We start from the raw sequence: 25,674 nt of genomic DNA, 5'->3' as shown, positions 1-25,674 counted from the left end.
GAACCTTCCTCTTGTCAAACTGAAACTCCATACCCATTAAATAACAACACATTTTGGGGCTGGCGCTGTGGTGCAGCTGGTAAAGCTGCTACCTGTGGTGCTGGCATCCTATGTGGGTGCTGGTTCGAGTCCTGGCTGCTCCACTCCTGATCCAGCCCTCTGCTATGGCCTGGGAAAGCAGTGGAAGATGGCCCAAGTCCTTGGGCCCCTGCACCCATGTGGGAGACCTGGAAGAAGCTCCTGGCTCCTGGCTTCAGATTGGCCCAGCTCCTGCCATTGCAGCCATCTGGGGAGTGAACCAGTGGATGGAAGATCACTCTCTCTCTCCCCCTCTGCCTCTCTGTAACCCTGCCTTTCAAATAAACAAATAAATCTCAAAAAAATAATAACACATTTTTCCCTCCTCCTAGTAGCTGGCAGCTGCCATCCTACTTTATGTTTTTATGAGTCTGACTGCTACTGGTCTAAGTGGAATTATATGGTATTTATCTTTTTGTGTCTGGGTTGTTTCCCTTAGCATCATGTCCTCAAGGTTTTGTTCATGTGATAGATTACATTAGTTTGTTTTTGAATGTTGAACCAGCCCAGCATACCTGGGATGAATCTTGTTCAATTCAGTTGTGAGTATTTTGCTGAGAATTTTTGGATCCCTGAGATTCTGGTTTGTAGTTTCTTGTAATATTTCGTCTGGTTTTGGTATTAAGGAAATGCATGAGCTAGGCAGTGTTCTCTCTGCTGCCATCTTCTGGAAGAGATTTGCTATGATTTCTTTCGTGGCTGTTTAGCAGAATTCACCAGTGAACCCATGAAAGCCCAGTGTTTTCTGTTTGGCAATGTTATCAATTATTCAGTTTCTTTGACAAGGACCTGCTTCTTCTTGTGTGAGTTTTTGATGATTGATTCTTTCAAAGGATCACACCATTTTATTTAGGCTATCAAATGTGTAGATACAGAATTCTTAATATTCCTTATTGTCCTTTTGATATCTAGGTATTTGCAGTGATGCACCTTTTTTCATTTCTGATATTAATAATTCTGTCTTCTTTCCCTTTGTTCCCTTGCTTTTCCCTTTCTCTCTTTTTTTCCTTTTCTTCCTTCTGCTTACCTTGGATTTATTATTTTTTCTTTTTCTAGTTTCCTTAGATCTTTCATCTTTTCTTCTATATGCATTCAATTCTACAAATTTCCCTTTAAGCACTGCTTTTGCTTCTCCCAAATTTTGACAAACTGTTCACTTAGTTCAAAATATTTAAATTCTCTCTTGTGATTTCTTCTTTAACCCAGGGCTACTTAGCAGTGTGTAGTTTCATCTCTAAGTACTTCCTGGTTTTCCAGGTATCTTTCTGTTATTGGTTTCTAGTCCAATTCCTTTGTGGTCTGAGGACATATGTTCTCTAATTTGTACTTCAGAGAATGTGTTGAGCTGTGTTTTGTAGCACGGGCATAGCCTGTCCCCATGTGGCCTTGGGGAGAGTGTGCACTCTGCTGTTACTAGGTGAGGTAGTGTTCAGGTGGCCATTATGTCCAGTTAATTGCCGGTGTTTTGAGCTTATGTATGTCCTTACTGGGTTTCTGTCTGCTGGATCTCTCCATTTCTGATAGAGAAACAGAGCTGTTGAAGTCTTCAAGTATGGTGGTGGTTCCATGTATTTATCCTTGTAATCCTGCCAGGTTTAGTTCATGAATGTGGAGCTTTGTTGTTTTGTACATAACACATGAAGCATTATTAAGTCTTCCTAGAGAATTAACCTCCTATCATGTAAAGTCCCTTGATCGCTGATAATGTTCTTTGCTCTGCAGTCAGCTCTCTCTGAAATTAATATAGTTATTGTAACTTTCTTTTCTTTTGTATTAGCATGGTATATCTTTCCCCATCCCTTTATTTTTATTCTCTATGTGTCTTTACACATATGGGTTTCTCGTAGACCATGCATAGTTGGGTCTTGAATCTTCATACATATTGACTTTCTCTTGGTCTTATTTTTTGTTCCTATTTTTATGTTTTGCAATTTTTCAGGCTTTTGTAGTTTCAACTGCACATTTCATATGATTTTCTTTCCTTTCTATGTGTATTAACTATATTTTTTTGCTTTTCTTTTAGTTGCTACCCCAGAGTTTGCAATATACATTCACAACTAATCCATGTCCACTTTATTTTTTATAAAGAATTATGTATACTTAATATATGCTAAACTGATCTTATATATATATGTATATATATATAAAGATAATTGAAAATGAATCTTGATGTGAATGGAAAGGGAGAGTGAGCGGGAGATGGGAGGGGTGCGGGTGGGTGGGAAGTTATGGGGGGGGAAGCAATTGTAATCCATAAGCTGTACTTTGGAAATTTATATTTCTAAATAAAAGATTAAAAAAATTATGTAAGTGACAGAGACAGAAAGAGGCAGAGAGAGAGAGAGAGAGAGAGAGAGAGAGAGAGAGAGAGAGAGACTTTCATCCACTGGTTCACTCCCTAAATGGTGCCAACGGTGAGGGTTGGACCAAGCCAAAGTCAGGAGCCAGGAGCCAGGGGCCAGGAGTTCAGTCCAGGTCTCTCATGTGGGTGATGGGAACCAAGCACTTGGGCCATCTTTTATTGCCTTCCCAGGCATACTAGCAGGAAGCTGGATTGGAAGCATGGAGTAGCTGGAACTCAACCAGTGCTCGCAGTTCACTTTCATAAAATACGATGCCATTTCACAGGTGCTTTGTAAAAGCCAAGTACCTTCATATCATATCTTACAATCACAAAACAGTCCTGATTCCTCTCTCTTCCCCTGTGTCTTTGTTGCCATTTATTTCACCTATGAGCAAACTATAACAATCAGGTGGAGCATTGGTATTGTTTTGAACAAACTGTTATCTGTTAGATTGACAAATGGAAAAATAAATTTTTTTACATTCATTTATTCCTTCTCTCATTCTCTCTTCTTTATGTAGATCTGAGTTTCTGACCTGTATTAATTTCCTTTGTTTTAACATTTCTTGTGAAGCAGGTCTAATGGCAACAAATTCCTCTGGTTTTTATTTGCCTGAGAAAGTTCTTATTTCTCTTTCATTCTTGAAGTATAACTGATCAGGATAGCAGATGGGTCAGGTTTTTCTTTCAACATTTCAAGTTTGTATTCCATTTTCTCCTTGCTTGGCTGGTGTTGAAGGAGAAGTCATATGTAATTGTTATCTTTGCTCCCCTACAGGTATACTTTTTTTTCCTCTGACTATTTTTGGGGTTCATGCCATCCCCCATTTTTTATTTTCTGCAATCTGAGTATAATTTTGGGATGGGGTAGTGGTTTGTTTTCCATTTTTATTTATTCCAGCTGGTGTTATCTGACCTAGCTCTGTGGTATGGTGTCTGAAATTAATGTGGGGAGATTCTGTTGACAAGTGCTCAAGCTCAGAGAGTGTTCACTCAGCTGAGTCCAGTTTACCAATGAGCCTATGAAATGATCCCTGTATTTCTGTTACATTGTTTTGATCTCTACTATTTTCTTTTTTCAAAAAAAGATTTATTTGTTTATTCATTTGATAGGCAGAAAAACAGAGAGAGAAAGAGAGAGAGAGAGAAGTCGTCTGTCTACTGGGTGACTGCCCAAATGGTCACAGCAGCCAAGGCTAGGTCAGACAGAAGCCAGGGGCCAGGAACTCCATCTAGGTCTCCCACGTGGGTGACAGGGCCCACACTGCCTTCCCGGGTGCATTGGCACAGAGCTAGATCAGAGCAGAGCAGCAGGGACTCCAGCTCTGCCATGGGATGCCAGCGTCACAGGTGGAATCTTAACAGATTGTACAGCAACACCGGGCTCCCTCCATTATCTCTTTCTTTCTTTCTTTCTTTTTTTTAGAATGTCCACCTCTGCTTAGATTACCACTTGCTCTTGCATGTTGTCTACTTTTTCTATTAGAGTCCATCAGATGTCCACCAACCGATGACTAGATAAAGAAATTATGGTATGTTTACACTATGGTATACTACTTAGCTGGTAAAAAAGGATGCAATGCTTTCTTTTGCAACAAAATGGATGTAACCGGAAACCATATGCTTGGTGAAATAAGCCAGTCCCCAAAAGACAAATACTATTATTTTACCTGATCTGTGGTAACGAATGGAGCACCAAAAATGTAATGCAAAAGAGTGAAACTGACATTTTGAGCTTCGATGATTGTTTACAGCCCTTGTCTCTACTGCTGAGGAACAGTGTTTTTTTCTTCATCCCATTTGTTCAACTCATTACTTAGCACAGGGTTAATTTTATGAGTATAAAGTAATCTGAAAGTAGATCACTGTAAAAATGAAGGGGAGGTGGCGGCTCTGTGGTGCAGCGGGTAAAAGCCCCTGCCTGCAGCTCCTGTATCCCATATGGGCGCTGGGTCCAGTCTAGGCTACTCCCTGCAAATGTTCCTTGGAAAGCAGCAGAAGATGGCCCAAGAGCTTGAGTACCTACACCCACGTAAGAGATCCGGAAGAAACTTCTTGCTCCTGGCTTCAGATTGGCACAGCTCCAGCCATTCCAACAATCTGAGGAATGAACCCACGGATGGAAGACCTCTCTCTCGGTCTGGAACTCTGCCTCCCAAATAAATAAATAAATCTATCTTTTCTTTTTCCTTTTTAAATAAAATGGTATTAAGAGAGGAGACCTAATAGGAGGTATTTAACTTATGAGAGCTCCACCCCCATGAATGGATTAACACCATTCTTGTGGGAGTGGGTTGTTACCAAGAGAGGGAGTTCAGCCTCTTTCTTCTCTCACACTGTGTTGCTCTTCTGCCTTCTGCCATGAGGTGACAGAGTGTGAAGGACCTCATCAGATCTCAGCATTGCTCTCTTGCACTTCCACAATGGTGAGCCAAATCTTTTTCTATGGTTCATAATTTACAATAAGTGGTATCCTATTGGAAGAAAATAGACCAGGGAAGAAAATTGGTACTAGAAGTGGCACTATTTTAACCTATACCCCAGAATGTGGAAGAACCTTTGGAGGGGGTAATGGGCAGAGACTGGAAGAATTTGGAAGCTCAGACCAGAACAAGCCTAGGTGACCACCAATGCTGCATTAAGGATCATTCTGGTGACAGCTTAGTAGAAGAAAAAGCTATGGGGAAAGTCTGGAGGTCCTGAAGGATGACATGAGTGGCCACGATCATGGACAGCAAAGGCCAATCTGAGGAGACCTCAGGGGAACTGGGGAATCAAGTACTAGAAATTGAGGTAAAGCCCATCCTTGTTGCCAAGATCTTGGCAGAATTTTGTCCGTGTCCTTGGACCTTGTGGGATGCAGAGCACTAAACGGATGGACTAGGGCATCTGGTAAACAATTATCTAAGCAACGAAGCATTCAGTCTACCATGGGACTGCTTTTAACCACACACAGTGAGATGCAAGTGGGAAGAACTGACTTAAGTTGGAATTGATAATTAAAAGAGCAGTAGAATGAGAAGATTTGGAAATTTTGCAGCCTGGCCACATAAAACATGAAAAGGTGTGTTCAGGGGAGCAAAGCAGGGATGTGGCCAAGTGACAGCTACCAAGTAGACAAGTGAACAGGGGCGAATCTAGGCAGTGGGAGACTGACCTCAGAGGCATTTCAGAGATCCTTCAGCTGCTCCTCCCAGCTCTGGCTAAGCAATCTAGGAGGGCAGAGTATCTCAGGGAAGGGGCCTGGGTGCCCTCCATGGGCCTCCTGTGTTCTGGTGTAGCGTTCCTTGGCTGTCTCGGTCTTGACTCATTCAGACCTACTTATGACTTGGCCTGTGCTATGGAAGGTACAACTGATAAACCGTGGTGACATCCACAACGTACAGAAAGCAAGAACTGTGGGTCCATGGCTCCCTCTGCTTGGATTTCACAGGATGCTCTGGAAAGCCTGAGGGCCCAGACAGAGACTTGTCTCGGGGATAGAGCCACCACAGCCAGCCTCTGCCAAGGCAATGCTTCAGGGACCTGTATGAGTGGGGTCACCTCCAAGACACCAGAGCCATATGGTTACCACTGTGCGATGACGGGCTTGGGGAGAGCTGCAGGCATGAGGCCCAAGCCGAGCGAGCTGCTGGGTGGACTGAGCCTAACAAAGCTATAGGTGTGCCGGTGCCCAGGATTCCGTACATGAATCCAGGGAGGCTGTTCTCCAGCTTTAAGATTTAATGCTGTTTTGCTGTGGAGTTTGAACTTACCTGGAACCAGTTATCTCTTTTGCCCTGCCTACTGCTTCTTTTCGGGGGAGGAATGTCTGTCCTATGCCTGTCCCACCACTCTTATTTTGGAAATGTCTTGATTTGCTTGCATCGGCTCGCAGCTGTAGGGCATTGGCTTCAGGATGAGGGTCACCTGTCATGTGATTTAACTGAGATTTTCAACTTCAGGTTGGAAGAAGTTAAGATTTTCCAGGCTACTAGGATGGAAGGAATGTATTTTGCATGTGAGAAGGGCATGAGTTTTGTGGAGCCAGAGGTTGAATGTTACGGTCTGAAAGTTTGCCCCCTCCAAAATTTATGCTCATCTTAATTGCCTGTAATAGAATCAAGAGATGGGGCTTAATGGGAGCCATTGAGGGCTCCAACTCATGTATAAGTTAAGGCCAGGATCACAGGAGTGTGTTGGTTGTTTATCATGGGAGCATTGGTGTTTGCCCTCCTTGTCTTATCTCTTAGGTGCTCTCTTGCTCTCTTGCACTCTTGCCTATCTCTTAGGTGCTCTCTTGCCCTCTTGTACTCTTGCCTTTGACCATGAATGCCCTTGCCAGGTTTTGGCACCATGGTCGTGGACTTCCCCATCTCCAGGACCATGAGCCAAATAAACGTGTACTCTTCATAATTTTTCCCACCCACGGCATCTTACTACAGCAGCGGGAAAAGGGCTAGGACAGTCACGTACTTAAAAATGAGCGTAAGCCAAAACTTAGTCTGAAAAGTCCAGGGTCTTTTTAGGTGATGCCTAAAACATTTTTAGTATGTGAACACGGTCTGTGGAAAGCTTCAGGATAAGGATAATCAACAGTGTTACCAGGATCCTAACTAGTTATTGAGTGAACCTCTTGTAAGGAGAAGCTACCACAAAACACATCAAACACTGGAGTTAAGAAGGTTTATGGTCGGGTGGCTGAAGCCTGACGGGCCAGGGGAGAGGGTGAGAGGGTAAGAGAGGAGGAGCGTGTAAGAGAGATCAAGAGAGAGAGAGACTCATGTTCAGGAACAGATCCTGTTAATCCTTTGCCGGGGGGCGGGCAGAGAAGTAGGAGCAGCACATTTCATTAGGGTTGGGGGTAGAACTGACACCTGTGGTTGGACTATGGGGTCACCTGGCTTCCGACAATGGTGATGTGGGCGCAAGAGCCTAGGATGGTGTCCAGGGTGTAGATCGCACCACAGATAAAACTGTTGCATTTTACTAACATTCTCCTCTTTTGTTATGTATACATCAAGAGTTGTATGGGATTACATTATCCCCAAAGTCCAGGAAGGGTAGACGGAGGATTATCTGTCTTTAGAGCTACTTTCTGCTGACAAGTTACTCTCCGCTGGCATGGGACGGTGTCTCAAGTCACTGTCTCCTGGGTGGGGAGCCGAGTATGTCCCTGCATTTTGTTGACTGCTTGGTGGTGAAGGCTTTGGTTCATTCTACTATCACCTCTTGTAAACACTTAAACATATCCTGTAGTGTAAAAGACAGGTTGGGGGCTGGCGCTGTGGTGCAGTGGGTAAAGCCACTGCCCACAGTGCGGGCATCCTATATGGTCGCTGGTTCGAGTCGCGGCTATTCCACTTCCAGTCCAGCTCTCTGCTATGGCCTAGGAAAGCTGTAGATGATGGCCCAAGTCCATGGGTCCCTGCTCCCTCATACGAGACCTGGAAAAAGCTCCTGGCTCCTGGCTTTGGATTAGTGCAGCTCCGGCCACTGTGGCCAATTTGGGAATGAACCGGTGGACCTCTCTCTCTGTCTCTGTCTCTCTCTCTGTCTCTGCTTCTCCTTCTCTCTCTGTGTAACTCTTTCAAATAAATAAAATACATTAAAAAAAAAAAAACCAGAATAGCAGCCCATGACCCTAAGAGTGGCATTAACCAGTAGTGAGAGGATTTCTTAGAGGAGAGTCCCGTGGTCTGGCCTCGGCAGGTCCAGGGTCCTGAAGGAAGGGAGGTGTCAGCTAGAAAGGACACAAGGAGACCAGGTTTAGGTGGCAAGGGGAAGCATCATTCTGTCATTCCTCCTCATAGCTTTATTTCATAGTCTTTTTACACATACTTTTCATTAAGCCTTCTTCCTCGTATGCCTCTATTCTTTCTGGGAAAGAACACATCACAAGGGATCGTCTATGCATAACCTTTCTCTATGAAGCTTGTTTTGCTTCATTTTCCTTTCACGGCCTCATTGTAACCTCCCCATTTATCTTCTCTCTATTCATAGTGGATACGTCAGCTATATGCAACTTGCTTACCTTATCTAAAGGTGCTAGACAAAAGTCTAAGGTTTCATAGGTTAATCGATTTATTTTAAAAGGTCAAAACTGTATAAAGGTTTTTTTTTTTTTTTGACAGGCAGAGTTAGACAGTGAGAGAGAGAGAGAGAGACAGAGAGAAAGGTCTTCCTTTTCCATTGGTTCATTCCCCAAATGGCTGCTATGGCCAGCGCCCTGCGCCGATCCAAAGCCAGGAACCAGGTGCTTCCTCCTGGTCTCCCACGCAGGTGCAGGGCCCAAGCACTTGGGCCATCCTCCACTGCCCTCCCTGGCCACAGCAGAGATATGAACTGGAAAAGGAGCAACTGGGACAGAATCCGGCGCTCCAACCGGGACTAGAACCCGGTGTGCAGGCACCGCAAGCGGAGGATTAGCCAAGTGAATCACGGTGCCGGCCAAAATTGTATAAAGTTCTAATGATTATATCCTATTTTTCTAAAGGTAAGTCACACCCCAACAGCTGTGTTTTTTATAAAACCTATTCCATTGGCTAATGTAAGAGTGCCTTGTTCCTGTGGTCTACATTTCCAAGCAGGGGTATAACGTCCTAACCTTTGTAAGAATGGCAGTGCTTGTACATCAATCCACCTGCTGTAATATTAACTATGGACCTGCCATCCTCATCATACACTCCTGGTAAGGCAAGACGGGGTGTTTGTGGGAACAAGCACCTGTATGCTCTTTCTGTTCTATTTTCTCATAAAACTCCTCATTACTCATGTTCCTGATAATATTTTGCTCTAGACAAATTTTAGAAGATTACCCTCTTATTTCTCCAGTCACCTCATGTAATTCATTTTTTTACAAGAAACAACAATTTTGCTTACATTGATAGCCATGATTTGAACACCCAAACCCAATGATTACATCATTATCAAGCCTAATAGAAAGAAGAGAGAAGATGGCTTCAGTTCAGTCAGGGGCTTCCTGCTTTGCGGAGTTCCCCATATGGATGCTGCTTCAAGTCCTGGCTGCTCCACTTCTGATCCAGCTCTCTGCTATGGCCTGGGAAAGCAGTAGAAGATGGCCCAAGTCCTTGGGCCCCTGCACCCGCATGGGAGACCCGGAAGAAGCTCCTGGCTTTGGATTGGCTCAGCACTAGCTGTTGCAGTCATCTGGGGAGTGAACCAGCTGATGCAAGACTTATCTCTCTCTGCCTCTGCCTCTCTGTAACTCTTTCAAATAAACAAATAAAATCTTTAAAAAAAAAAGCGCTTTCTCTCCCTTTGGTCTGAAAGGGAGGTTTTTCCTGTTTACTGTGCCCACGGCGAAGTAAATCTAGCCGTGAAAGCATAATTTAAGCTCTCATTTTGGCCATGTTATTATTACAGAAAATGTTAGTCATCCCTTTTATAAGATCTAAAGATCAAACTGTCCAATCTGGAGAGTCCTTCAAATAGTCATTTTCCGATCTTAAAGCAAACAGAGAAATGAGGGAGCAAGTCCCAGATCGCTTACTGACAATAACTATATCAAATGAAAACTTAGCAATTTCAACCGTTAAATAACAACTTATGAAGACATTTATCAGAAGGTCCAATGCCTTTTTTTTTGTTTTTGTTCTGTATCTGGCGTATTTCTTTTCTTTTTTTAAATTTTTTATTTCATAAATATGAATTTACAAAGTGCAACTTTTGTATTGTTGTGGCTTCCCCCCCAACCTCCCTCCCTTCCGTAGCCCTCCCCTCTCCCTCTCCCATCCCGCCCTTTATCGAGTTTCATTTTTAATTACCTTCATATACTGAAGATCAACTTAGTATATACTAAGCAAGGATTTCAACAGGCTGCACTCACACAACCGCACAAGGTATAGGGTATTGTTCGACTAGTAGTGTTTTTAAGTTTCATAGTAAAACACATTAAGGACAGAGACCCTACGTGTGGAGCATGTACCCAGTGACTCCCCTTGTTGATTTAACAATTGGCACTCTTATTTATGACGTCAGCAATCACCCGAGACTCTTGCTATGAGCTGTCTAGGCTATGGAAGTCCCTTGAGTTCACCGACTCTGAACTTGTTTAGTCAAGGCCGTGTCACAGTGGAGGTTCTTTCCTCCCTTCAGAGAAAGGCGCCTCTCTCCTTGATGGCCTGTTCCTTCTGCTTAGGTCTTGTTCACCAGGGTCTTTCATTTAGATTGTTTTTTGCCACCATGTCATGGCTTTCCATGCCTGTGAGACTCTCATGGACCTTTTAGCCAGATCCGAATGTCCCAAGGGTTGATTCTGAGGCAGGAGTGCTGTTTTGGGCATTTGCCATTCTATGAGTCTGCTGTGTGTCCTGCTTCCCCTGCAGGATCATTCTCTCCCTTTTAATTCTATCCTTCATTATTTGCTTACACTGGTCTTATTTGTGAAATCTCTTCGACACATACCCTATCTTTTTGATCGGTTGTGTATTTATACTTTACACTTTACCAAGTGTGCTGTCATTGGTACCTGCCTCCTTGGTGAGATTGATTTGAAATCCCCTGGCACATTTCTAGTTCCACCATTGGAGGTAAGTCTGAGTGAGCATGTGCCAACCTATATATCTCCTCCCTCTCTTATTCCCACTCCTATGTTTAACATGGATCACTTTTCTGTTAATTTTAAACGCCTAAGAATGATTGTGCATTGATTACAGAGTTCAACCAGTGGTCTTATGTAGAACAAACAGCAACAACAACAACCACCACAACAAAGATACTAAAAGGAATAAAATAGTAAGTTGTTCCTCAACAGTCTACACAAGGGCTGATCCTGTCATTGTCTCTCATAGTGTCCATTTCACTTAGCAACAACAACAACAAAAATACTAAAAGGAATAAAATAGTAAGTTGTTCTTCAACAGTCAAGACAAGAGCTGATCATGTCATTGTCTCATAGTGTCCATTTCACTTCAATGGGTATCATTTTAGATGCTCGTTTAGTTGCCATTGATCAGGGAGAACATTTGATATTTGTCCCTTTGGGACTGGCTTATTTCACTGAGCATGATGTTTTCCAGCTTCCTCCATTTTGTTGTAAATGCCCGGATTTCATTTTTTTTTTTTTTTTTTTTTTTTACTGCTGTATAGTGTTCCATAGAGTACATATCCCATAGTTTCTTTATCTAGTCAGCCGTTGATGGACATTTAGGTTGATTCCATGTCTTAGCTATTGTGAATTGAGCTGCAACAAATATCGAGGTGCAAATGGCTCTTTTTTTTCTCCCCTTTAATTCCATTTGCGTAAATTCCAAGGAGTGGGATGGCTGGGTCCTGTGGTAGTGCTATATTCAGGTTTCTGAGGACTCTCCAAACTGTCTTCCATAGTGGCTTTACCAGTTTGCATTCCCACCAACAGTGGATTAGTGTCCCTTTTTCCCCACATCCTCACCAGCATCTGTTGTTGGTTGATTTCTGTATGTAAGCCAATCTAACCGGGGTAAGGTGAAACCTCATTGTGGTTTTGATCTGCATTTCCCTGATGGCTAGGGATCCTGAGCATTTTTTCATGTGTCTGTTGGCCATTTGGATTTCCTCTTTTGAAAAATGTCTGTTAAGTTCCTTGGCCCATTTTTTTTATTGGGTTGTTTGTTTTGATTCTGTGGTGTTTTTTGATCATTTTGTAGATTCTAGTTGTTAATCCTTTATCTGTTGTGTAATTTGCAAATAACGTCTCCCATTCTGTTGGTTGCCTCTTCACTTTCCTGACTGTTTCCTTCGCTGTAAAGAAACTCTTCAATTTGAGGTAATCCTATTTGTTTATTTTATCTCTGATTACCCGTGCCTCTGGGGTCTTCTCCAGGAATTCTTCGCCTGTCCAATATCGTGAAGGGTCCAATGCCTTCTATAAGGTGGGGCAGGGCAAAGACCAGTTGGATGACAAGGGCCAGAGGGTAAAGGCAGGGAAACTGCCATTCCCAAACTTGCCCTTGCTTCTCTGGGAGGATCATTGGTAAGACGAGGGGAGTAGACTTTGGACAAGGTCTGGTTCTAAGATAAAGTCGGAATTCCTGGGCAGAAGGGGGAGGTACAGTGAAAGCTGGGTTTGGGGTCCGGCCCTTGACCTCTAGAGGGAACTTTGGAAGCCAAAAGACCCTTGGCCGGAAAGCAGGAAGTACACAAAGAAGGTTTAGATGGAAGATAGGAAAAAGCTTGAACATACAGGATCACTCACAGAAGTGATAAAAATGTCAGGATTGGTGTTTGAGGTCTGGAGCCAATTTGCGAGGGACCATATTACTTAGAAGACAACAGAGAGGAGAATCGGCTGGAACGCGCAAGGAAGCAGCTCCCATGGTGACTTCTAGAGTCGCATCAGTGGATATCGGGCGTCCCCAAGATCACGGCTGCCCGACAGGATGATAAGAAAACAGAGGGTGGGGGTGGTCACCCATGCACCCACTGGAGTCCAAGGCTTAGCCCATAGAAGGGAAACAGGAGGCTGAGTTGTCACCCACGTACACTGTTGCCTGGACACAGAGTCTGTAGGGAGTTGTGGTGCCTGGTACCAGGGCTTGGAGGTGAACTAGAGGGAAGCCAGACCCGTGACAGAGGTTGCTGTGAGAATTTCCCATTCTGTGTCTTACCTCAGGATTTGAAAGACCGGTGTGTGGATGGAGATCATAGAGCATTTGGTGGCATGGAAGGAGTTCTGGGGGTGTGTTTTGTGACTGGCAGAAATCCAGGACCCCAAGACAGCTCAGAGATCCCTAAAGGGAGAGCAAAGTCACTGGGGGAGCCAGGATCCGAGTTACAGCACCAATGTAGAGAAAGGCTACCAGAAAGAACAGCAAACACTGGAGTTAGAGGAAAGGTTTATAGTCGGGTTGGGGAAGCCCAACGGGCCAGGGGAGAGGGGGAGAGGGTAAGAGAGAGCAGGAGTGTGTAAGAGAGAGAGATCAAGAGAGAGACACGTGTTCAGGGGAACAGGTCCTGTTAAACCTTTGCAGGGGCGGACAGGGAAGTAGGAGCAGCAAATCCCATTAGGGTGGGGGTGGAGCTGACATCTGTGTTTGGGCCATGGGGTCAGCTGGCTTCCAGCAATGGTGTCAGGGGGCTAGAGCCTAGGAGTCTGGGCCATAGATTGTGCCACAGATAAGACTGTGCCATTTTACTAACACCTCTCTCCTACACTGCCACCCTCCTCTCACTCTGCACCTTGCCCAATGTCTGCTAACCCTACACTTGTTATTTTTTTTTTTTTAGCAGTGTGCACAATCAGTCCTAGAACCTGAATTCAATATCACTAAGTCTGAGTATGAAACTTTAATTATTATGCAATACACTGGGAAACAAAATAAAACAACTTCAAAAAAAAAAAGAGATTTATTTATTTATTTGAGAGGCAGAGGCAGAGGGAGAGGCAGAGGCAGAGAGAAAGAGATCTTCCATCCACTGATTTACTCCCCAAATGGCCACAATAGCTGTAGCTGAGCCTCTCTGAAGCCAGGAACCAGGCAGTTTCCTCCAGAACTCCCAAGCCGGCACAGGGGCCCAAGGACTTGCAGCATCTTCCACTGTTTCCCAGCCCATAGCAGAGAGCTGGTTCTGAAGTAGAGCAGCTGGGTCTTGACCGGCACCCGTATGGGATGACGGGATTGCAGATGGCAGCATTACCTTCTACACCACAGCGTCAGCCCGTAAAACAGCTTTTACTTTTTTTCTTACTAGAATTGGAAGTGGAAAGCGAGGCTGGTGTCAGCCATTTTCTTCTTGTAGTCTTCATTGAACCTCTCATTCTGGGCCACAGTGAAGTGATGCTTCCAGTCTCCCACTGTCCCTGAAACACAGCCACGTGGGAGAGCGTTAATAGCTGCCGGAGGAGTTTGTATTTGCCTCCTCTCCTGTTTCTGTGGGATGATTTCTACTCTGTCTTCTAGGAGGGGGCAGTGTAGGGGAAAACAAGGCTCTTGCTATCCTGTCACTTTCTTGCTCTTGTCTGAATTGTGGACGGGAAGAGCCTGTTCCCCACCAAGCCCCATTTTGGGGGAAGGACACCACTGTTGCAACAGCAGGCCTGGGATTTCCTGTGTCTCTCCTGGCCTGTTGCACACCAAGGCACGGTGGGTGCTGGGACCATGGCTTCTATGCTGTGAGCTGAGCAGAAGGGCCCCTTCCTGGGAGGTTCAAGGTACAACTCTAAAGTTGTAGAACTCGCTCCCATCCAGTGCTCCACCCAGTTCTCCACCTGGCATCCCACTTATGCATCCCAGTGTTGTTTTTCATACCACTGTTTGTTATCTCATGCATTTCTCATTTATTTTGCTTGTCAATAGAATATGATATCCACAAGGGAAGGGATTTTCGTGTTTTGTAACTGCACCCAACAGTGCCTGGCACATAGTAGCCTCTCAATAAGTATTTTTGGATACTTGAATCTGATAGCATATAGCTGTCTATAAACTAGTTTCTTCACCACATCTGAGTTAGATTTCTGGAGGGAACGTGGGGATGGGTGGTGGGATTTAGATACCAAACCTCACTGGCTGATAGGGGATTGTAACCATTGTTTTCATTTCTTCAGTGGTTTCTTAAATGCGTCTTTTCCCAGAACCCTTCATTACAGCCATTCTAATCCCAGGCACAGGAAAGGCAGCTCCCCAAAGGCTCTGAAGTGCTGCATCATTCTTTCAAGGTGAAGGCCAAAAGAAAATATAAACAACCTTTTCTCATGAATGGAGAAATGGAGTGGTTCATAAATTCAGGAGGCATTGATGAATAGTTTGCCATCGGATTCTGCTTCATGACATCAAATGAGGTGTGGTGGACAATTTTATCTAGAACTCTGTCATCTAGTTTCTTCCCAATGAATTCTGCCAGCTTCTGAATTTCCTGCTTTGGATTCTATGATCAAATTAAAAAAGAAAGACAAGATTTGCTATAAAATAATTAGTTCAAAAGATTACGAAAATGTATTAAGGATAGTAACCAGCACAATGTTAAAAAAGAGTCTTCATTTGTAAATGCCCAACTTCCTAGAAAGGAATCAGTTTATCATGTGGCCTATACTGTTTTCTATATTAATTGGAATTATTGAGTATTTTCTCCTGTAATATGTAAGCATCAGGTGGGTAGGGTTAGTGACACAAACAGTGACATTCATTGTCTGTGAATGTTTCATTGTGGGAATGCATTAAGGTTTATTTCCCGAAGTCCTGCTCACTTAGTTATTGGAGGGAGGGGTCTTGGTGAGCTCAACATCTAATAGGGAGATTGCATAGACTCCCAGTAAGAACAGAGATATTCCAGAAGTGCAGGGGCAGAAAGTGTAAGATCTGACCCAGAGGCTCAGGTTAATCTTCTGCCTGCAGCACCAGCATTCCATATGTGTGCCGGTTCTAGTCCTGGCTGCTCCTCTTCCAATCCAGCTCTCTGGTATGGACTGGGAAAGCAGTAGAAGATGGCCCAAGTGCTTGGGCCCCTGCACCCATATGGGAGACCTGGAAGAAGGTCCTGATTCCTGGCTTCAGATTGGAGCAGCTCGAGTCATTGTGGCCATTTGGGGAGTGAACCAACGGAAGGGAAGACCTTTCTCTCTCTCTCTTCCTCTCACTGTCTGTAACTCTACCTCTTAAATAAATGAATAAAATCTTTAAAAAGATCTGACCAAAGGTGACTGTATCCTGTCCCCAGCATGACAGAAGTCTCCCAGACCACAGCAATGGTGGAAGGAAGAGGAGCAGAGAGGTTCGTTCTTTGTGTGTGCGTATGCCCCAAAGGCACTGATGGTTATTAATACCCGGTGCCCAGCATGGTCAGGGTCAGGTGTTGGGGCATTCTGAGAGGCACTCAGTTCTTCCTGGAGGGCCACAGAGCCCGGGAAACTACTGTGGCTGTGGGAATCCATTGTCTGCAGGGCAGGGTGTGGGGATGGAGGGGCTTACGCTGACCACCGAGTCTGGAGTGTGCCTCTGCTTCAAAGCCTTGAATGTTCAAAGAGCTTAATTAACTTGTCTTCATACGGACTTGGAATTAGAGCGCTGAGACGTGAACGCTGAACTACCGCAGGGAACACCCCAGAGCATGATCACAGAACTATTTAAAATGCTTTCAGAGACTATGAGGTCTCAATAAAACTTCTTCCTGGAACTCAACACAGTAGGATCCGTGTCACCCATCCCCAGGACACACTCTGTGTCTCTGGCTCTGCTATGATACATGCAGTAGGCAAACAGGGTCTGTGTGATGTTTCCTATTCTAAATTTAATAGGACTCTTTCTTCTATAACCCCTTAGCCTGTCATATCTACTCTAAAAGAGCAAATGCTATTGATAGACCTCTCGCAACTGTCATATTCTTTTATTGTCTATGTGGGGAGACTGTGGGTTAGACAATGCTCTGCACTAAAATAGTGCATATATCTGAAAGGTATTCCCTCAGGACACAGGCAATGAGGGTCTGGTTTGCATGCTCTCCTGTCATTTATCTTTGGTGCCCTTTGCATGCATTTCACCACTTTTGTACCAGGAGTGGGTGATACAGCCAGTTTGTGAAGCGCCTATTCAGTATCAAAGTTTTTGATAATAAATGTAAGACCAGAGATGGTGGTATTCTGTGTAGATCTCCATATTTAGTGGAGTCACAGAAGGTATCTGAGTAGACTATCCTTACAACAATCACAACCTCATTTAGTTCTGTATGACAGATCCTGGGTTGCTAAATATTATTATCTCCTTTTTTTTTCATTTAAGAAATCTAAGTACCCAAGATGTTAAGTGTCTTTCCCAAGTATAGTTGATACTAGGTTGTGCAGCCAGAACGTGAATTCAAGAATTTTAATTGTTAGTATTTTCCATTACACCATCATTTCTTAAAAGTGTTTCTTGAAACTATGTTGTTCCTCAATGCTAATAAAAAATGTGCTAGAAAGACTTTTCCATCTAAACTGAATTCTGAGGGGCACAAGGGGGGAAGAGCATCATCTGTATTTTGCAACCAAAGCCTGTAAGGTGCACCACCACCCAGGGCACCAGGAAGCTAAGGGTGAGACTTGTAATGCATGAATACATGATCTCCCCTGTGTACTTGGACACATGGGCAGCTGTACCTGTGAAATGCAGGAATGTTCCCTTCTCTGCTTCAGCCCGAGTCCCTGACAGGGTCACTACTCATGACTTGTGTGTTTTACCATCCACGGGAACACAGTGGATGGCCCTGCCCTCACCTTCTTCATTTCTTCATAGAAGAGATAGAGAACGTTGTGTTGGTCTTTGGCTTTCCACCATCCTTTCACATGGTCATGCCAGGAGCCCCAGCACACTGGAAAGTGGGATGGAAAGCAAGGCAGTGAGTTACACAGGTCCAACCACCAGACGTTCCATTGGAAGGAGAATCTCTGAAGGGGATCAGAGTGTTGTCCTAAAGGAGGCAGAAGCCCTGCAGACCTAGGGGTGATTCACTCCTTTTAGGGCGTTTTAGGATTGTGAGTAAGGAAGGAAGGAGGCAAAGCTGAGTTCTCTTACCTTTCCCAGCGAGGAAATTCTCAAAGTATTCTTCCCATGTTCCTGGGTCAGGAAGTCCTTTATTCATTCTGTGGAAATGATAATAGGATACCATATTGTCCTTGGCATTCCTTGCCACATAGATGATCTGTGAATATGGAAGGGAGAGAAGAAACAGAAGAGGATCAAATCCATGTCCGTACTCTTATTGCCAACAGTCACACGGGGGTGGGTACAGTTCTGGCAGACAATTGTTCTGGTGCTGCTTACAGCCATCCTGCCTTTTTTTTTCTTTTTTACTTTAGTTGGCTGCAATGGCCAGATCTGCACTGATTCAAAGCAACTAGCCAGGAGATTCTTCTGGGTCTCCTACATGGGTGCAAGGGCCCAAGGACCTGGGCCATCTTCTGCTGCTATCCCAGACCATAGCAGAGACCTAGATCAGAAGAGGAGCAGCTGGGATCAGAACAGGCATCCACATGGGATGCAGGCTCCCCAGGAGGAGGCTTTACCTGCTATGTAGCAGTGCAGGCCCCAACAATCCTGCTTTTGTGAGAGAGGAAAAGCATTCCTATCAATTTGCATATGGATGACTGTGAGGGGGCAGAACTTTTTTTTTTTTTAATTTTACTTAAGTTATACAAGTTTAATTTCATGTATTTCATATATACAGATTTAGGAACATAGTGACAGTTCCCTCCCCCCCTCTTCCTGCCCACGCTCCATCCCTTCTTCCTCCTCTGTCTAACATTCCCACTCTTAATTTTCACAAAGATATATTTTTAGTTTATTTAACAATTGAATAGTTAACCCTACACTTAGTAAAAGAGTTTGACAAACAATATGAAAAAAAAAACCCACAAAATGGTGATCCTCAATGGAAGAGACAGGAGCTGTACATGATCATTATCTCTCAAAATGTCTATTTCACTTCAGTGCATGATTCCAGGTACCCTGTTAGTTACCTTGGACCAAGGAAAACATATGACATCTGTCTTTTTGGGACTGGCTTATTTCACTAAGTAAACTGGTTTCCAATTTTGTCCATTTTGTTGCAAAAGACAGGATTTCTTTTTTTTATATAGCTGAGTACTACTCCATAGTGTATATATAGCATAATTTCTTTATCCAGTCAACAGTTGATGGACAGCTGGGCTGATTCCATATCTTACCTATTGTGAATTGTGCTCCAGCGAACATGGGGGTATAGATAACTCTTTCATATCCTGATTTCTTTTGGTTTGAGTAAATTCCCAGGAGTAGGCTGGCTGGATCCTATGGTAGGTCTATATTTAGATTTCTGAGGTATTTGCATATTGTCTTCCACAATGGATTTACCAGTTTACATTCCCACCAACAGTGGATTAGGGTACCATTTCCCCACATCCTTGACAGCGTTTGTGATTTGTTGATTTCTGTATGAGAGCCATTCTACCTGGAGTGAGGTGAAGCCTCACTGTGGTTTTGATTTGCATTTCCCTGATGGCTCCTGATCATGAGTATTTTCTAATGTGTCTATAGGCCATTTGAATTGAATTTCCTGTCTTGAAAAATGCCTGTCAAGTTTTGTCCATTAAGGAGGTGGATCTTTTTTTTTAAACAAGGAAAATATTTTAAGAGGAAGGACGCGGAAGACTAAGATTGTTCTAAAGAGTACACTGTGAGTCCCTTTTGCTTTTTACCTTACAGTTGTTCTCTAGGAAGGATGGTGGCAGCAACTCGATGGGAAGATGTGTTTTCAGGTTCCGTGGTGAGGGCATTGCATTAGCTTGTTCCAAACCTGAAAAAGTGGTTTTTAATAATTTCCTACTATTTTTTCTATTAGCTTCAAACAGGGAGCAAAAATACCTGGGGAGCAATGCCAGGCAGCCATAGAGCCCTGGAGCTATTGTCTTTGATCTGAGGGAAGACATGTAGTCTATCAGTAGACTTTTTGCTTAGAAAAATTCCTAGCAAAAACGACCAGCCGGACAAATAAGAACCTAAACTTTCAGACCCTCTCACTGTTATTATCTTATAAGGGTCATCCTTGTGAACTGTGACTAATTTATACCTACAAAATAAAAATTTAACTTACTTCTGCATAAAGAGGAAATCATTTAGAAAATTCTGTAGTATAGCAATGGCCAGACGCAAGGCTTTGCCTGGTACTGGTGGCACACTGGGTGAAGCCATGGCGTGCAATGCCAGATACCATTTCAGCACTGGTTCTAGTCTAGGCTGCTCTGCTTCTGATCCAACTCACTGCTAATGTGTCTGGGAAAGCAGTGGAAGATGGCCTGAGTGCTTGGGCCCCTGCACCCATATGGGAGACCCTTAGATGGAGTTCCAGCTTCCTGCCTTTGGCCTGGCCAAATCCTGGTTATTGGATCATTTAAGGAGTGAACCAGCAGATGGAAGATCTTCCTGTCTCTGTGTCTCTGTCTCTGTTCTTCTCTCTTTTTGTTACTGTTTTTCAATTAAATACTCATTAAAAAAAAAAAAAAAGACAAAGCAACAAAATCCATCAATACTGAGTGCCTATAATTTTGAGAGGTGCAATTTAATTGTAAAACCCCTAAGGATATGTTCAGAAACACAGTCAAGTGTGGCTATTCGATACTCACCAGATCCTATGGAAGGGATTATCCACTCGATGAAAGGAAACCGTATATGAGTGGGTGCTCGTTTACTCATCTCAACATCACCTTCACTTTGTATTAGGTCCACTATCTCCTGAGTCCATGTTGTTCCTTATTCCACATAGAAGAGGAAGATGCAGGACAGTTAGAGTACTATATTCTTTAAATTGTGATCAAATACTTTGTTAGAACATCTATGTGAATTTGAAGCCAGGTTTATAGAAATGGAATTCAGAAAACATCCTTTCTTATTTATACCATAAGTTATCATGATATGAATTTTTATACAAATACTCCAGTCATGAGTGGGCATTAGATTGATGATATGCAATTATTTTTTCTATCATGACCTTTAATTTGGGTTGTGGGCCTGGTGATCTAGCTGTGTGGTAAAGAATTATGATCCCCTGTGGAGTAAAGGCTGTGGTTTTCAAATTCTTTCCCCTAAGCACAGTGTATGAGGTTATCACTTCAGAGACAGCAGATGTTGGCTGAGTGAGTGAACGATTAGTGCCTGGGCTTGCTATGTGCCATTAACCTTTAGTGTCTGTTTTCACTCTTTTCTCTGTTTTCTCCTCATCTCAGCAGTAGAAAGGCAAAACTGTACATTCCCTAGCCTCCTTTGCCACAAAGATTCTGAGTGCTATTTCTTTTTTTTGAATTCTACCTTTTTATATAATAATGTCTGCATTTTACAAAATTTTATTTAAGTTATACAAGTTTCATATATACAGAATTAGGAACATAGTGACATAGTGACACTCCCCCCCACCTTATTGTGCCTACTCTCTAACCCTTCCTCCCCCACCTTAATTTTTACCATGACCTATTTTCAGTGTACTTCACAATCATACAGTTAACATACCCTAAGTCAGAAAATTCAACAAACAGTATGAAGAGAAAAAAGAAAACAACAATTCTGCTAATGAGAGGGATTAGGCTGAGATTTGGAAGGCAGAAGCCAAATAGAGTTCATCCTGCCCAGTGTAGTGGCTGCTGATGGTGGCACCAACACCACTTTGGCAGAGGTCATTCCACACTCCACAGCCCCTGTCTAACCCCAGGAAGCTGCACCAACACTGCCATCATGGTCAGAGGAGGAAGAGCTCCCTCCCCCGAGCTTGAAGATCTAACCAGATGTGCTCACACGTTTGGATGTTTGGTTCTTCTAGCATCGATTTCTTTCTTTTTGAAAATACTTTCTTATTTTTATTAAAATTAGCTCTTTTCAGACTAGTACTAGCAAGTTCTGATTTTTAGTACAGGTTGTGTATCCCTTATCTGAAATACTTGGGACCAGAAGTATTTTGGAGTCCAAGTTTTTCTGGTTTTTGTAGTAGTTGCACAAGCATAATGAGATATCACAGGGATGGAACCAAGGCTAACTATGACCTTCATTTAGGTTTTATAAGCCTTATGTACACAGCCTGAAGGTAGCATTACACAGGATGTATAACAACACTGTTACAATGTCCTATTTGCGACACTGTGTTGCGACTGACAAGGCTTTAGATTGTACAGTGTTTAGGATTTCAGATTAGGGATGCTCAAACTATAAGATGGAAACAATACTTTCTATTTATTTTTAAATTTAATATGAACTATTTTCTAGTAAAAACCTGTTTGGTATTAAGTGTTTTTATGCTCAAATTCTAAAAGTAACCTTAGCCCTCAGCTGACCTTTGTGCCTTTTACATTTACATGGTGAATGTCATCTCAGTCACTGAGCTCTTAGCATGGATTTCTCAATCCTGATCAGCGCTGCTCTTTTCTGTGTTCTTTGGCAGCAGCTCTCCCATTGACTTCCTTTTCCATACTCTGAATTCAGTGCTTCTAAGGGTATGGGTTCAAAAATGATTAGGAAATCACACTTCATATCCCCTGTGTTTGCTGGCACCAAGTTTATTACAGGACAGAGCACCAAAACTAGCGTAGCTACCTACTCAGAGAACTCTGGAGTCATTGCACCTAGCTGGGTGTGACTACTCTGAATTTGGGCCATAGGCTGTGATGAGGGATGTTCAAGAGCAGTGGAGCTTCAGGGTGGATCAATGACTTCCCAAGTCACTCTCCAGGACTTAGTGATTTTATGACGTTTTTTCCTTGCCCATAGTATTTTTTCCTTGCCCATAGTATTTCTTTCTTTCTTTTTTTTAAAGACAGGATGGATTATTTTGTCATTTATACTTATATCTTCCCTCTAATAAAAATCTTTATTCCTATATAAGATTTTAATGATTAAATATTACATCAGATGAAAAACATTTTATTCTTTGTGCTTTTTGAATTTTTAAACTCCATTAATTCCATGAAAAGCTTAAATGAATAAAATCTTAAGGCTTGCACTTGGCAGGTAGAATGAAAGGTTAATTATTAAACAATGGGTTTTTGGCCTAGTGGTCAGGATACTCCATGTCCCACATTGGTGTGAGGACCTGGATTCACTTGCTGGCCCTGGCCTCTGACTCCTGCCAGTGCAACCCCTGGTAGGCAGTGGCGGTGATGGCTGGCGTGATTGAGTTCTTGCCTCCCCCATGGGAGAGGTGAATTGAGGTCCTGGCCCCTGGCTCTAGCCCCTGCCATGGCTACTGCAGGCATTAGGGAATGAAGCAGTGATGATGTGAGCTCTCTATGCAGCTCTGTTTTTCTCTCTGCCTCTCAAATGAGGAAGTAGATGGAAAAAACAACACTGAGCTGAAATGATAATCAAGCAGAGTTGTGGATGAATTTAAGCCATGTTCTTTGCTAGTGGCTAATTTTCAAAATTAACATTTAGAAATTTTGATCCCGAATAGACTCCTGATGAGTAAGACTGGGACATCAGGACCAACATTAACCACTGGACAAGGCCTCTGTTGGCCTGCACATTCTTCTGTTAGAAAAGAGAGATCTAACCTCCTGTGGAGGTTTGCACACAATCTCAGAGAAGACTGAGGTTTTCTTTCTCTCTGTCCCTCCCTCTGTGTGTGTGTGTGTGTGAGGAAAAGAGCTCCTTGACAGCAAACCTTCTCCCTTACTGAATCCTTCACTTACCTCCTAACTCTTCTTCCCCGACCCTGCCAGCTCCTGCACCTACCTGCTTTAGGATAGGTAGAAATCAGCAGGTCATCAGGCTTGGCTTGGAAGTTCCAGATCAGATCCCAGGTGTCACAGGTGGGCGTGGGTTGAAGAATTCCTCTCACATAGTCGACAGTTATGCGCGGTGTTTCATCAAATTTTGAGTTCTCTGCCATGGGTATCAGAAGTTGGGATCTTGTCCGGGTAAAAAGCTACAGCACAGGGCTGTGTTTTTGATATTGTGCAGATAATGCCACACTCAGAACACCAGTCCAGCCTGGAACAGCCTGGTGCCGGCCAGCAGAAAGCAAGGGAGCCACTGAATGCTGAACCCCTTGGGCTGCTTCCTAATCTAGTCCTTAGGACTTTTCCTGCTGAGCGCCTGCCCCTCCCCACGGGCTGTGACGTCACCAGGGAGGCGTTCCCAGTTCCCTGGGCTCCTGTCCCAGTGGTGCTCTCCCCAGCCAGTTACTGGTGTCTGTGTGGTCTGTATCCCGCGTCTGTAAAACAGTTCCCAAGTCTGTCATTCATGGTTTTCCTGGGAATTGTGAGCACTTGCATTGTAGGGCACTTGCCTGCGGGATGACAGACAACTCAGTGACTTCTCTGAAGGCTGCAGGGACTTTGCCATGCGCTGTGCAGTGTCCAGACCTTGGTCTGCACTTCCCAGACAAACAGCTGCCAGGGTCAGTTTTGTTGCAAAGCAGAATACATCGTGGGCCACTGGAGAAGTTCCCTTCCTTCTGTAGGTTATTGCTGAATGTCGGTAGGGACCTCATCCCAGCCAGGAAAGCACGCACATCTCGGGTACAGCAGAAATGGATGCAGAAAACTCCAGACCGAACAGAAGACAGTGGTGGTGTTAGAAATGCCACTGTGGCACAGCAGGAAAAGCCGCTGATGGCAGTGCTGGCTTCCCATATTGGCACTGGTTCGAGACCCGGCTGCTCCACTTCTGATCCAGGTCTCTGCTGTGGTCTGGGAAATCAGTAGAAGATGGCCCAAGTCCTTGTGTCCCTAAACCCAAGTGGAAGACCTGGAGGAAGCTCCTGGCTCGTGGCTTCAGATCAGTGCAGCTCTGGCTATTGCAGCCAATTGGGGAGTGAAGCAGAAGATGGAAGACCTCTCTCTCTCTCTCTCTCTCTGCCTCTTCTTCTCTCTCTGTGTAACTCTTTCAGATAAATAAATAAATCTAAAAAAAAGAAATGCATACTGCCCCCTGCAGAATCCCCTCCCACTGACCTCAGTGAAATAGCTGCCTTCACCAGCATCTCCTATCTCCTGGCTTGGGGCAGCTTTCTTGCATCCAAAGCAGCTGCCGAAGTTGCTGCCAAGTCTAAAGTTTTGCTTGTGACCTTGTTAACCTGTTCTTTGTCCTTCCTTACACAAAGGCATGTGAAACAGGGCCAGGCCGCCATCTTATGTTCTCACTGTGCACCAGCGGTATGCCCAGGTGTGCCGTCCTGTCATCTAGGGAGAGAACGAAACAGACAATTGGGGAAGTGAGTGCTTTGGGCCCCGATTGTGTGGGGACTGGGTGAGCCCAGGCTGGGCTGGGTGGTCTGCTTGCCTTCAAGGCCATCTCCTCGGAGTTACTGAGTCTCTCTGCGTTGCCACTTCACGCTATGTTGCTGGGGCGGAGGAGATAACCCAGTGCACTTAGTGCTTGCAACAGGGCCCTGTCCTCTAAATTGTGGCTCTAATAATAAGGGATGAGCAGGCTTCCTGTTGTTCTGTGGTCCAGGTTCTGAATGTGAGCTCGGAGAAGACAGTTCTTTGGTTTTCCCTGTTGGGGTGGGTGGACATTGGGGTCAGAGATTGCCAGCTGGGGTCTGGCATTCAAATGTAGTTTCTTTGTAACTCGTTTCTTTCCCAACTTGCTGTACACAGGTTGCCTTATTGCCACTCTGTGTGCCCCACGCTATTGCAGGGGGAGAAGGCAGGAAAATGAAGCTCAAACAGATCACGTTCCTTACTCCTTGCTGCTCTGATCGGCTGCTGAGATTGGTGTTAGCTGTGAATGTTTAATAAAGTGAAGCAGGGGACCTGGCGCTCTTTAATGTGGGAGAGGCCCTTAAAACAGAAATCAAAAAGCAGAACTCAACCTAAATCCCTTGGTTCTCAAAAAGCATCA

At 44.0% G+C, this 25,674-nt stretch overlaps 1 protein-coding gene and 1 long non-coding RNA gene across 3 annotated transcripts in view; one reads left to right on the top strand and one right to left on the bottom strand.

Moving 5' to 3' along the window:
* Positions 1-25,674, top strand: part of LOC133772919 (uncharacterized) — a 120,631-nt gene that overhangs the window by 39,723 nt on the left and 55,234 nt on the right. The window lies entirely within an intron of this gene.
* LOC133772917 (sulfotransferase 1C4-like) lies at positions 13,729-23,897 on the bottom strand. Its single transcript, XM_062210045.1, has 7 exons — positions 23,560-23,897; positions 20,469-20,594; positions 19,545-19,642; positions 17,884-18,010; positions 17,586-17,680; positions 15,085-15,265; positions 13,729-14,201 (listed from the first exon to the last, which is right to left on the bottom strand). Exons 1-7 carry the CDS (start codon positions 23,714-23,716, stop codon positions 14,089-14,091), a joined length of 897 nt encoding a protein of 298 aa, XP_062066029.1. The 5' UTR covers positions 23,717-23,897; the 3' UTR covers positions 13,729-14,088.

This window comes from Lepus europaeus, chromosome 13 (genome assembly GCF_033115175.1).
Source record: "Lepus europaeus isolate LE1 chromosome 13, mLepTim1.pri, whole genome shotgun sequence".
In the NCBI taxonomy this organism is placed as follows: Eukaryota; Metazoa; Chordata; class Mammalia; order Lagomorpha; family Leporidae; genus Lepus; species Lepus europaeus.
The sequence above is the reverse complement of the archived record's forward strand: the minus strand, read 5'-3'. Positions and strand labels throughout refer to the sequence as shown.